Below are 13,894 nucleotides of genomic sequence, written 5' to 3'. Positions count from 1 at the left end.
TGGCTGTTTCTTCTGAATTCATCTGTGAAGAATCAAATTTAACAGAGATATGCAGCATGACTTCCTCCACAGCTATTTCTAGCATGCTTACTTGGCAGCTTGTGTCCACTCCTCATACAGGCTGTAGGTCATGAGAGGCTCTGGCAGCTCCCTCAGATAGGATTTCAAGGCACCTGCAAAGCAGACAGGGACAGGTTGGCTCCTCAGCCACTGATTTCACACTCCAGGGAAAATTCTGCCCTCACTTTGCAGTTTTATCTGTGCAGGGAATTCCAAGTACCAGGGAAAGTGGCCAGACCTGACACTTGCTCAGATCTCAGCACAAAGGGTCTGTCAGGAATTGGTGCAATTTGACAGAAACATGCTGTAAAACTCTCAGTCATCCCTTCAGGACAAAGGACTTCTTATAAAGATGTACTGAAGGTCTACACACAGCTCTAACCTACCCTGACCAGGTTAACACTGTCATGGCAGCTGGGCCATTGTGATCACCTGAATTTTACACACTATAGTCACAAATACAGCAGCTGTGATCAGTATGGGTACCCTACACTTATCTGTGTCAAACTGTGCAGGGAACCTTCCACTGACTGTCCCTTCTCCCAATTTAAGTGTGGAGACACTCCCTGAGCAGCAGGAACCCATGCTGTGTCAGTTTACACCTGGATTGCATTCAGAACACCCCAATACCCCAATACCAATGCAGGGAACCTTCCACTGACTGTCCCTTCTCCCAATTTAAGTGTGGAGATACCCCCTGAGCAGCAGGAACCCGTGCTGTGTCAGTTTACACCTGGATTGCATTCAGAACACCCCAATACCTGCCACAGCGTGGGGATCTGAGTAAAACTCATCCAGCTGGGACGTGGAACAGTCCAGGGCAGCTTTCAGCTTTTTTAACTTGGAGGCTCCAGCAGCAATTCTGAACAAGCCCTGCACCAGAGAAATAAAACAGAATGATTGGTAAGCACACATTGGCACAGTTTTACAACAGAACACTCCAGCTCTGGTGCCCTCCCTGACAACTGTGACCCAGCTGGCCCCTCATGTGCCCTGTCACTGCCACCTGGCCATGGTTCAGCTCTGTCCCACCCTTGGCCCACCCTAATTTCACTGTAGGTGCATCCACTTCCAAAATACTTCACACAGTGCTGAGGTTATCCTGTTGCAAAACATTTACCAACTCCTAAATGAAGAAATTAGTTAAGGAACCTATTAACAAACAGACCCCAGTTTATGAGCTTCACTGGGGCCTCTTTCCCCTGTTCCTGGGCTGTGACCTGGCATCACCCAGCTCCTCTCTCGCCCCTGTGACCTGGCCTGGCATCACCCAGCTCCTCTCTCGCCCCTGTGACCCGGCCTGGCATCACCCACCTCCTCTCTCATGCCAGTCTCCAGCAGCATCATGACACAGGCTTCGATGGGCACCGCGATCTCCCGCCCGCTGCGCTTCAGGTGCTCTTCCAGGGGGGTTCCAAAGGCTGGCTTTTCAGTCCATTTGTCTAATTTGGAGAGTAGCAAAACACTGAGCAGGATATCTACCAAAGCCTTGAACCACAGCCCGGGCAAGAAGAGAGGAAAGCCTCTAGTACAGCACAGAAATGTTCAGGCTACAGCAGGAGTTTTACAGCCCTTGATTGGTAAAGTCCCTTGGATCATGAGCAAAGAGAAAATGAGCTGCTGGTGGTCAAGAAAAAAATACTTCTGCATCTTTCTGGATGGAATATCACATACAAACTCTGTGTGTAACTGGAATTACAAATAACAAACCTCAGCAAGTGCCAGCACAAGGCTGCATGTTCCAGTAACACTGATTTGGCTCTGCAAGAATCTGTGAGGAAAATTTTGTCCAGACTGCATGACCTGGGCTGATTTTGGTTTTAACTGTATTTAAAGTGAATAAAAACTGAGCTGTTTTATTCCTTAAATTTGATCCCTTAAATCAGCAAATTACTATGGATGTTAACAGCCCCAGTGTATCACATCAGAACTACCATGGTAACAGCCCAGCACCATAACATTCAAATTTTCAATTTAATTCTTCAACTCTAGTTTAACTCCAATTTGCACAAATTTCTCCAAATTGAATGTGAATTTGTTCTTTCCTGTAATTTATGTTCTGACCCATTTCTGCTACTTTAACTGAAAAAATGCAGATGTAAAAGGTTATTGTTAGTACAGATGTGTTATTTCTTTTATGTGGAAAAGAGGCCAAGAAGGACAAAAACTTCAGAGGACTTCAAAGAGTGCTCTGAAGGCAATGTGTTTCTGCAAAGGATTTAATTCACCCCTTTTCTTTACAAAACCACATCAATCACCTCCCTTGTCCTGTTTTAGTGCCTCTCATTTGTTAACACACCATGAGATGCACAAGGCATTTCCCAACCTCTGCAAATTACAGCAAACATTAGGAAAGCTCAGCACTTGTTCAGAGTGCCAGCTCCATCCCTGGCAGTGCCCAGGCCAGGCTGGGCAGGGCTGGGAGCACCTGGGACAGTGGAAGGTGTCCCTGCCATGCAGGGGTGGCACTGGGTGGGTTTAGGGTCCCTTGAACCCAAAGCTTTACGGGATTCTGACACCAGGAACACAAGGTGAGAAATTCCCTGCACTCAGCACTTGGCCACCATGGCTCCTTCTAGGGAGGCCAGACCTGAAGCCTTTGCTGCTCAGCTGCCCTGTCCCAGACTCCATGCAAAATAACAAATTTCAAGCAGCCATATCCACAAAGAACCTTCTGCACAGCCTGCTGAGCCCTGCTGCTGTAGCAGCACCACCTCCTCTCCCACAGAGTGCAGATATCCCACACCATTTCCACAATGCTCCCACTGATTTATGTCTTGAATTGGCTCATCTTTAACAACCTGCATCAGCTGAAGGTACCTGAGCCTGCCTCAGCCCAGACTGTATTTCCCTCAGACTCTGTTCACCTATTGCTCCAAAGATTCAGGGACAGCACAGCCAACATTTTGGGGAGTAGTTTCCAAATCACACAGTGCATCTTCATCCCAAAGAAAGTCCCCTGGCAGTGGAAGCTTGGCAGCAGTCCCAGTTCTTCTTGGGGAAGAAATGAAGCTGTACAATTCATTTTTTAACAGCTGATAATCAGCACAAGAACTTAAACTCTCAATTTCCCTGCATGCAGTGCACATTGGGAAATAGGATTGCCCAAAACGAGGGGAAAAAAATCCAGCTCCTTAAAATCCATGGAGTTTTCCTGATAATCACCTGTAATCACTCAAGAACCAAATCACAGTGACACTTCCAATGGCCTGGAGAGCCAGCTGTGACTCAGCAAAAGGGCACAAGGAAAACAGGTAAGCAAACAGAAAAATCCTTCCTTTACCCTCCTGGGTACCAGGGAGATCCTTAATTAATATTTGATTAGTGTGTTAAACATGGCTGGAGAACTCTGGAGAACAGGAAGATGGAATTATGCTCGGGAATGTAAAATTGTTAAGCAGCTCAAAATGGCCTCATTAAATCAGTGTGCATGCAAGAGAATCGAGACAGAGGAGGAGAATATTGTGCATAGGTGGCACAGGCAAGGAGAAGCATCAGCCAGAGCACAGGTTACTTTACCTTGATGGGCTTGAATTTCGGGGAGGACCTTTTCTATGACTGCTAATGCTTTTCTATGGTAATCTGCTTGTGCTTCTAATAACTGAGAACAGAAGCCACATTTTAAAAACAAAAAGAGCATTAGCTTCTGATGAGCACATAAGACAAGACTAAAGGTTTAGCACACAAATGGCACCTGTGAGAGCCCAGTGTGTGTGGCCAGCTGTGCAGGAGCAGAGCCCAGGGGCAGCACTCACCGTGACAAAGCAGCGGGCGTACTCCCCCTCCTTGGACACAAAGCTGTACATGTCTGCAGCCAGCTGATCCTGGGGAGACACGGGCAACAGGACAGCACCTTTACTCATCTCAAATCTGACAGACTCATTCGCTGTTTATTTTGCCTGCAGGAAGTTTGAACTGAGGAGCTGTGATGCACCTGCTCTGATCCAAGTGCTCTTCAAGCTTCAATCACTTCTTCAAATTGATTTCAGAATCTTAACTCTGGTTTATGCAGCAAAGCAGTTTGCCCCTTCAGTCAAGGACACATTGCCACTCAGTCCTGTATTTACAGCACTCAAGACAAGTACTAATAAAAATGGTTTCAGTTCTCAGTACTCAATGGAGCATTTGCTGCTGAGAAGTGAAAATGAATGTGAGCTGCTCAGGGGTGTCACAGGTCCTGGGGTGACCCAGCTTCAGTTTCCTCCAGGTGCCTCCTACTGGAGCACCCAGGCACCCTGAGCATTCATTCATGGCCAGGACACAGCTGGCTCAGACTGAAACTGAAAATAATGTCCAACACCCAGCTTAGAAACAGCCTGGATGGAGTTCAGCAGCAATCCAGAGATCAGCTGGCATGAAAATGTCCAATAGCCAACCTAGAAACAGCCTGGATGGAGTTCCTCATTGAACTGCAGCAATCCAGAGATCAGCTGGCATGAAATGCCCCCAGGACAGGCACTGCCACAGCCACATGACTTGCAGTTGCACAAGTGGGCAATTCCATGGCAGCTGGGGAAGGGACACTCATCCTGTCCTTACCTTGCACTGCTCTACTTTATTCCCAGCTTCATCCATCTCTTCCTTAAGAGATTCTATTTTTGAGGGATGCACTTGGAAATTTGTTCCTGAAGTTTTGTGGGCTTGGTTGTATCTGGGGAAGAAAAATTTCAGTCTGTGAGAATCAATTTTCAACACAAATCTGCATTTGTGGCTCCCTTGGAACTGGTTTCTCTCTACAGGAACAATCCCCACAGTTCCAGAGGTTTTCCAACAGAACCAAAGGTTCCAAACACACCAGTCATGACATGCTGACATAACCCACCAGCAGCTATAAAAACCATCAGGGTCCTGTGTCTGCCCCATAACATGGGTGTGGAACATGCTGAAAGTGGCTGCCCCAGCTCTCAGGGAGGGTAAAACCATCCAGAGGCACTCATGGAAAACCCAGGAGCCTCCCAAGGAGATGGCTCCACACAGCTCCTGCTCCCTATTCAAGCTGAGAACTTCAGTGATTCCTTATTTAAGTTAAACACTTGTATGAACTGGAAACTGGACGAGTTCCCAACATTTTTCCAGTTGTATACAGGCACGTAAGGACTCTGAAATCCTGATTCTGTTTGGATCTAGCAGTCAGGAATCCTCTCCTGGTGTAACTGAAATGAAAGTTTGTCTTTTTTCACCCATTGCCTGCTCACAGCTGCATTTCAGGAGCAAGCACCAGAGCAGAGCAGGAGCCATCAGATGCCAACAAGGAGCTCACATGGACAGAAAAGCAGCCAGGAACTAAAATGCTCTCCTACCTTCCCCTTGCAGAATCCCAGTCCAGCACCAGCTTTGCAAGCTGCTTCCTCTGCTTCTGAATGTTTGGGATCTCTGTCTGAAATGAGAATTAGGGGCTTACATTCCATTTTAAATTGTGCACTGTAACAAATCACATATTGTACGTTTCATACCCACTTTCCACCACTAACACAGGGCTCCTTAAAGCAGTTTTTTAGTGCCAGCACTGAGATAAACCACTTCTGCTCAGTTTATGCATCAGTCCAGGTGTGTTCCCCTCTCAGGCAGAGCTGTCTCACCTCTGTCAGCAGGCACAGTGGGTCTATAACTTCCCTCTCAATCTGTACTTCATGCTGGGAGAGCTCCATTGCCAGTTTGTTCTCTGCATCCCCACAGGTATCCAGCATTTTCCTGTAAGAATTACAGAAATCTGTCAAGGCAGTTACCGACTGAAGGAGGATTGAAGGCAGAGCAGAGCTTTGCAAAGCTTTGTGCTGCAGAAAGCAAAGCAACCCTTCAATTGCTCTGTGCTCTCTTGGAGCCATCTGGGACAGGCAAGTGCTCTTATTAAACCTCTTTCTCCTAAATTCCTGAGCCATGACAACACTTTGGAGGCTTTCAGACATCCAGGTGATTACAGCAGCCCTGAGGGCACAAAGTCAGTATTTATTTCCAAGCCCATCCTTCCATCTCACAGAGAAACTGCTCAGTGCAGTATTTCACTTTTTCCTAAGCCCCTTTAATGTGAAGATCTTAACACCCTAATTCCCAGCAATCCCATCCCCAGCATCTCAGGCTCCAAACCCATGACCTGACCTTCATTTTATGCTTGTTATAAGGAAAACCCCTACTCTGTGAGATTTTTATCCAGGTTTGAATCTCCTGCAGTGGCTCAGAAATATGCTCTCAGAGGTTTCTGAGGTCATTCTACACTGTCTCCATGAGAATTCCCACCAGCAAGGAGAAAACCCACTTGGCTCCAGGAATTCAGCACAGGGAGGTTCACTTGTTTCAGCCACTTTCCTGTTAATTGCAAATAACCACTTTTCCAAGATAGATAAATTTGGGCTACTTTAAACTAGGAGCCATTAATGCAAACTGACATTATTTTAGGTCATCAATTCAAACCTGCAGAATGCAGTTTAAAATAAAAATGCAGTTTAATTGTAGAATACGCAACATTTTAAACTTCAAATGGAGATGATATTTCTACTAACCCACAAAGAAAAAAGCCATTTTAAAAGCTTTTATGATAGCAGAGAATCCTCTGTAATGCAATTCAGCCTAAAGCTTGTCCCCAGACCATTCCAGAAAAACTGCTTGCTCACAGTTCCTCCCTTTGGATTAGAGAAACTAGAAATATTAAGTTTTATTAGACTGAAACCAGCCTTTGTGCACCCAGAGGTTCTAACTGGAGCCCTGCAGCAATGAGATGTCAGACAGCAATCAGTGAAAAGGCAAACACTTACCCCAGCAGAGTTTCATCACTCAGCTGGATGGAGCCCTCCTGCATGTTCTGAGCCAGGGCTGTGAGAGGAAGCTTTTTCTGTGGAACACAAGGAACAGTGCTTAGCTTGCTGCTGCTCACTCTTTCCAGCACATCCCCTCTCAGGTTCTGCTCCCCTTCCATGTGGTTTCTATTACACAAACACAGCTCATTCCTGGACTCCAGGAAAATGCCAAGTCACAACAAGTTTTGAGCCCCAGGACTCCTGTTCTCAGACACTCTGAAAAGCACTTTCCTCTCAGTTTTAGCTGGAATCACTGGCCCAAAGCATATCTCAGGCACTGCCAAGGAGAGATAAACAGCTTAGAGCTGAGATTTGAGCACCCAGCTTGTCACCTCTCTCTGCTGTGTGCCCCTGCTCCAGGTCTGTTACTCAATAAAAGGAAAGTGTGAATGTGAATTCTTTCTGGCTCAGATGCTCTAAGAAAACCCAACTACAGCTTTGCTGAGGAGGGCAGAACCAAACGTGTGCAGAACAGCATTTCCAGCCAGCTCAGCTGCCAGGGCAGCTCCAGACCTGAGGAGCTGGGGCAGAGCTGCAGAGCTGCAATTGTCTCTCCTGGCTGGGGCAGGAGAGCCCCCAGCACCCAGCAGGGACATGAGGTGTCCTGGCACTGCTGAGCTGCTCCAGGCTGTGCTGGGGTGGGCTGGCACTGGGCTGGCACTGGAGTTTCACTGGGATGGCACTGAGGTGTCACTGGGGTTTAACTGGACTGTCTCTGGGATTTGACCAGGATGTCACTGAAGTTTCACTGGGCTGTCACTGGGCTGTCCCTGGGGTGTCAGTGGGTTGTCACAGCAGTGTCACTGGAGTTTCACTGGGGTATCACTGGGGTATCACTGGAGTTTCAATGGGGTTTCACTGGTGTTTCACTGCAGTGCCACCAGTGCCAGCAGCAAGCTGCCCTGGCAGAGCCGTGGTGCCCTGTTGGCACTCTGGCACAGCCGTGCTGCCCTGGCAGAGCCATGCTGCCCTGGTGGCACCCCCAGCCGTACTCACGTGTCTCTTGTCGGGGTCAGTGCCATGCTGGCCCTGCAGGCAGGCAATCAGCCTCTTCTGGGCCAGGTGGCACACGGACCTCACGGCGTCCAGCCGCCTCTCGATCTGCTCAGCCACAGGGGAGGAAGGGAAAACAACACAAAAACCAGAAGTTATTTCCCTGGCCTCAGCAGAAAACCTTCCCTCTGTACCGCACGCAGCTCTGGGCTGCAGATTTCTCAAATTCTCCAGCTTACAAGAAGTGCAGCTGCTTAGGAGAAGTGCCTGACAGCAAAAATGCTTGGGGGGAAACTGAAATTGGTTTTTCTCTTCAGTGGCGCAGAGATTCATTCAGAGCTCACGGCACTGGAAAGTTGGAAAGGGAAAAAGCATTGCCCTGCTTGGCACAAGGCAATCAGGGTGGCACTTGGCATCTGAGATGAATGGCACATGCAGGTACCTGAGACACCAATTTAGAGAGAAAACTGTGGGAAAACTCATCTTTGTCACTGTGACCTTGTGAAGCAGGTGCTGGAGACAAACCTGGACTCCAAGCTCCTCCTGCACGTCCTTCCCTGGCTCTTAAACACAAGGACACAGCTCCCACATGCTGAGCAAAACAGAATTTCCAGGGAGAGACTACTGAGGTTCAAATGGGATGGGGAATTAAAAAACAGGAGTCAAAGCCCAAACAAGAGCTCTGTTCATCAGCATCTAATTCAAACATGGCTTAATACACAGCCTGTGAATAGGACAAATATATACATGATAAACTGTTCTTTTAAGGGATTTTAAGTAAGGAATTTGGACTATTTTATTTCAAAGAACACCAAAAACAAACACAGAGATGAGCAGTGGGACAGAACTGCTCGTGGCACTGAGTTCTCTGTGCACAGCACCCAAAGAATGCTGTTTATCTGCATTTTGATGACTCACCAAGAATAACAGGAGGCCCTTTGGAATGGGTTCTATTTAAAAAGCAAGGGAAAAAAAAAGTAGATTTCATCTGTAGAAATAATCTGAACAGATTCCAGTTTTTGATACAGCTCTAAAATCACTTTTATTATATTTTCAGGAGGGCAAAATGAACCCAAGTTGAAGTGCTCAAAACAATCAGTAGAAATCCATTAGGGTAGAAAAAGCTGCAGAGAAACTGCCCAGAGATTTCTCTGAGAGCACAAGGCTCTGCCTTTTATCTACAGAGTGTGCAGCAACAAATTCAAAATTAAATCCAGGTGGGAAAAGCCCATAAGGAGATCAATGAACAAGCAGGTATTGTTTGTGCTCTATTGGTGCAGATAAGATTATTCACTTCTGTTGTGTTATAACCCAAATGAAATCCTGGAATGGTTTGGGGTGGAAGGGACCTTAAATCCCACCCAGGACCAGGGACACCTTCCACTGTCCCAGGTGCACCAAGCCCTGTCCAGCCTGGCCTTGGGCACTGCCAGGGATCCAGGGCTGCTCTGGGCACCTGTGCCACCTCACAGGGAGCAAACAGCACCACCACACTCTAAACCATCCTTTTGCTACAGGACAATTCACTTTGCAAGGCCAGGCAGTGAGAAGCTCTGACGCTGAGCACAGGGTGTCCCACACGTGGAGCAGGTGCCACCCTGGGGCTGAGGCTCCTCTGAGCCCCTGGCACAGCTGGGCAGCCCTGCCTGGGGCTCCTTGGACAGCTCTGCAGCTGCCAAGGCTCTTTGCAGGCACCCTGAGCTGCAGGGAGGGCACACGACTGACAGCAGGAACGTGACCCCACAATTTCAGCCCTGCCCTCTGCTCTCTGATCTGCCCTCTAGGGCAGAGATGGCAAGAACACCACAAAGGGCATTAATCTCCTCCAAGCCACCTCTACAGTGACAGTGTGACCCAGGGGCCACGCTGTCTGTCCCCTCAGGCCATCCCCAGAGTACAGAGCATCACACAATTGCTTTATTATCTGCCACGGGGCCGTGCCAGAAAGCAGGGCTATTGTACAGGCCTTTGGAGCACTGAATTATAGCCCTTGTCTTCAGATGAAACACACTGAACAGACACTTGAAATGGAGCACAGCCCTTCAGAAAACAGAACAAAAAAAAGCTGTAACAATCCTGTGGCAAAGCTTGGGCTAAATATAAAAAAGCCCAAGCGTGAGCCATGTTTGTGAAGTGAGCAGCACCATGTTTCCAAACCCGTGGGTTAGATAAGAGCCTCCTGCCCCTGCTCAAGCCCCCAAGAGCAAACAAACAAGTGAGTAAATTCTTCCACTTGGGTGTAGCCAGGCTGCTCGGGGCCTGGGAAAGCCTTGCTTGCAAAATTTTTTTGGCAACGAGCAGCAGAGCTTTTGGCTTTCACTTCTTGTTACTATTCTGCAGCTAAGCAAGAAAGCAGCTGGGCTCTCACAGGCTACCAAGGTGTTCAACATCTTTGTGCCTCTGAGCTGCACACCTCCTCAGGAATTAGCAACAGAACTGTCAGACTGGGAAGGTATTTTTAGTCAGACTGGGAAGGTATTTTTAGTTTAAATAAAGCAAGCCCCTGAAAAGGGGGTGAAATGTTTCGAGTCACCATTACACTGGCACAGGTGCCCAGAGCAGCTGTGGCTGCCCCAAGGCCAGGTTGGAGCAGCCTGGGACAGGGGAAAGTGTCCCTGTCATGGCAGGGGTGGCACTGGGTGGGCTTTAGGGTCCCCTCCACCCCAACCAGTCTGGGACTCTGTAATTCTGGGTATTTGAGCTGAATTCATGTCTGAAGGCTGACACACTCCCTCAGCTGCCTCCTGAACCAGAGGCACCTCCATCACCTGCCTGACCTCCCTGCTCCACCTGCAGGCCCTGAGCTCAGGCTGAGGTGCTCTTTGATGAGCCAGAAATGAGCACCACACTGAGTCCAGCAGCAGCCAGCCTGACTTCCCTCCCTGATTCGTGTTCCTTTCACAGACCCTTCACAGAGAAATAGGGGAAGACAGCTATGTGGGACAAGTCTGCAGGCAAGTCTGCTCCACGGAATCAGTCACCCCTGCTAATGTGACAGTTGCAGCCTCAATTCCACCATGAGAGTCGTGTTTGATGAGATGATAAATCTGCACAGAGATGACAAGTCTGCAAACAAATCGATGTCAGCATGACAAATCTGAGAACAAGTATCACAGCTAAACAAGAAGCATTTGTACACTCACTTCAAGCAGTAACAGACTCTATTAGTGAGCAGTTGGGAGGATTTCTCTGCCCCTTCTCTTAAGGCCCAGTTGATGTGTCCAGGTGAAAGCAGTGAGGACAGAAACCAGCTGTGGCCAGCAGGGTTTCCTCATCCTCATCCTCCCCAGCCAGACTGGCACATCACCAGCACCAATGGCTCCTGGGCTCAGCAGGCCTGTTCATCTCATTAAAAGCAGGAGTGGTTCCTCCTCCACTCTACCAAGCCATGTGATTGCACTCAGAAACAGAAATAACTGAGTTTTTCTACTCAAAATGTACCTGTTATTTCAGGTGCTGTAAAGTCAAGGATCTCCAGGGTTCCATCCCTGACATGTGCAGTATTTCTCCCCACATCAGGTTCTCCACAAACCTCAGAAAGCTCACACATCACAGCATTAAAAAAAATACATATGAAGCATGTTACAATACCTGCAACAGGTCTTCACTGAGCACCTCTGTTCTCTCAGCCCTAAGGGAGGAAAAAAGGACAATTGTCAGTCAACTGGCATGTTCAGGGTCACAGATTGCCTCAATAATTCCAATAAAACTTGCTCAGTTCCAAGTTATGGCCCCATAACTGCAAACAGCACCATGTTCACCTGTCCCAGGGGGTTTGGGAAACCCTGACACACAAAGCCTGCAGCACAAATACACTGCACAAGCACCAAATGGTGATTCCAAATGCACACAGAATAACCCAATGCAAACTGGGTCAATGCACCTGCACCAAGCCCCAAATGGTGACTCCAGCTGCACATGGAATAACCCAAAGCAAACTGAGCCAGTGCACCTGAACCACTGCACCAAGCCCCAAATGGTGACTCCAGCTGCACCTGGAACAGCCCAAAGCAAACTGAGCCAGTGCTCCTGACTGTACAGGAATACAAAGCCATGAGAAGAGCAGGGGAGGCACCATCCCCTCCCTGAGCTGGAGCACTAAAGCAGAGCTTTATCCCTCAAAGCAGTGGGGATGGCAGCCTGTAGCTCCCCACACAGCCAGGCTTCAGCAGAAACCCCCATCCCCTCATCCTGCTCAACTCCCAGCACTGAACACAGGCTCTGGTACCTGACAGGCTCAGCAGAATGAATGGCATTCCCAGGAAAGGCTGCCTGCCACAGAGCAGCCCTGCTGGCTCCCACACGCTGCCAAAGGCTGCAGACACACTGCTGTGTCTGTCCTGCACACACCTCACACCCTGCCAGCCCAGCTCAACAAACTGAAATTGTTCAATGCTGACACAGGTTTATTTGTTGCTGGCTCTGTGGCTCTAGCAGTGATTGAGTTTCCCTCCGCCAGGCGTATAAAATAAAGATAAATTCAGTTTCCCCAATCTCTCCTCCCTGTGCTCACCGTTACTACACATCTACACCAGGGAGCACTTGGAGGGACTCCAGCACACTCTCTTCCTGTTCTGAGAGTTTCCCCTGCTGCTGCCAGAGTCCCTCAGCCACTCCAGCCTTTATCAGCCCCTGCAATCTGTCAAATAACCCACTGCAAACCCGGCACGCACAGCAAGCTCGAGTTCCTGATCAGCCCTCAGCAGCTGAACGTGCCAAAAGCCTCCAAGGACAGGATTCCTTCAGGTTTGGGTTGGTGCTTTTAAAGCATTTATTTGAATTCAATTTTACAGCACATTATCTGCTTCAACTAGTTGTGAACCATAAGGTGTTTAATAATTAAATGCCAGAATAAAGCAAAAGCTGAGAGCCTCAGCCAGACTCAGACAAAAGCAGCTGAAATACTCTGACAGCACTGCAATATTTATTTGTTGAGGAAAACACAGACAAGATTGATAAACTTTTCTGCCACCCAAACAGAAACATTTCATCTGACGGAAATGACATCCTGTTAGAGAGCAATTATTTATACTTATTATTAATATATTTATATTGTATCACTGCATAACCCACCTGGCTGCAACCACAACTTTAATTCAAACCCCCTCAAACATTAGAACAGAGCTTCCATACAACTTTAGAGTAATATACAGTTTGATCTCTCCTTCCTTTTCCCCAGGATGTTCTATCCACTGGGGTAAATGGTGGCTCAGTACTGGGCCAACAGAAGTTTGCTCCCAGTTTAAATGCTGTTACCCACATACTATGGATAATTTGTGAAGTGCAAAATAATTGTATTTCTTTTTCTCAATTGTATTTTATTTCTCAAATAATTGTATTTATTTTTGTATTTCTTTTTCTCAAACTGATGTGGTTTCTGCAGGCCCAGAGCCCCTGTGGGACAGTGCAGGTGTCCTCCCTGGGGATGCTGGCCCAGCCCTGGTGGCAGCAGGAGCAGGGCCAGGCCAGGCAGGGCAGAACAGCCCCTGCTGCTGATGTCAGGCTCGGAAATGCAGCCAGGGAAAACCTCACCCTTCCTGCAGGCCCACATTCCACCTTTAATAAGGAAGCCAAGAAAGAGCCACTAAATAATGTTGTTTTTCAGTGATCACAACCATGAAAAAGAAAACAGCTCTGTGATAGCAGCCAGCCCATCTCCTCTCTGCATAGGGGAAAGCAGCAAACCATCAAAGGGACCTGGCTTCCTTGGCAGTAACCTCTGTCTCCCTGGAATTAACCTCTGTCTCCTGGAATTACAGGTATGACCAGTTTGAAGTTTCCATCCAACTGCAACTTCGAGGGATGCTAATTCCTTCTGCCAGCTAACCAGGGAAGCAGCAAACTCCTAAACAAGATCAGATTTTCTTTTTCACTGCTAAACTTCTGTCCCCAGCCCCTGCTAGGGTTTATTTGCATGCTATCTAAGTGAAGCAGTGAAGAAATCCCTGGGAATGCTGGACTGGGCACACAGGACTGGCACCCCAGCTGCAGCACAGCACAGGCTTCAGGTGCTCAAACCCCAAATACCTGCTGTGCTCTGCTGGAGCAGA

The 13,894-nt window shown here is 48.1% G+C and overlaps 1 protein-coding gene across 10 annotated transcripts in view; it reads right to left on the bottom strand.

Annotated features, from left to right (window-relative positions):
• ARHGAP17 (Rho GTPase activating protein 17) overlaps nt 1–13,894 on the bottom strand; it is a 40,326-nt gene that overhangs the window by 11,798 nt on the left and 14,634 nt on the right. For all 10 annotated transcript variants that reach the window (XM_063171552.1, XM_063171553.1, XM_063171557.1 and 7 more), the window contains exons 2-12: nt 11,436–11,475; nt 7,848–7,952; nt 6,810–6,886; nt 5,640–5,751; nt 5,361–5,437; nt 4,600–4,711; nt 3,816–3,884; nt 3,580–3,661; nt 1,375–1,502; nt 822–933; nt 92–173 (exon numbers count right to left, since the gene is read on the bottom strand). In XM_063171552.1, coding sequence (XP_063027622.1) covers nt 92–173; nt 822–933; nt 1,375–1,502; nt 3,580–3,661; nt 3,816–3,884; nt 4,600–4,711; nt 5,361–5,437; nt 5,640–5,751; nt 6,810–6,886; nt 7,848–7,952; nt 11,436–11,475 — 996 coding nt within the window. The remainder of the gene's footprint in view (nt 1–91; nt 174–821; nt 934–1,374; nt 1,503–3,579; nt 3,662–3,815; nt 3,885–4,599; nt 4,712–5,360; nt 5,438–5,639; nt 5,752–6,809; nt 6,887–7,847; nt 7,953–11,435; nt 11,476–13,894) is intronic.

Source organism: Melospiza melodia, chromosome 18, assembly GCF_035770615.1.
Source record: "Melospiza melodia melodia isolate bMelMel2 chromosome 18, bMelMel2.pri, whole genome shotgun sequence".
NCBI lineage: Eukaryota > Metazoa > Chordata > Aves > Passeriformes > Passerellidae > Melospiza > Melospiza melodia.
The sequence above is the reverse complement of the archived record's forward strand: the minus strand, read 5'-3'. Positions and strand labels throughout refer to the sequence as shown.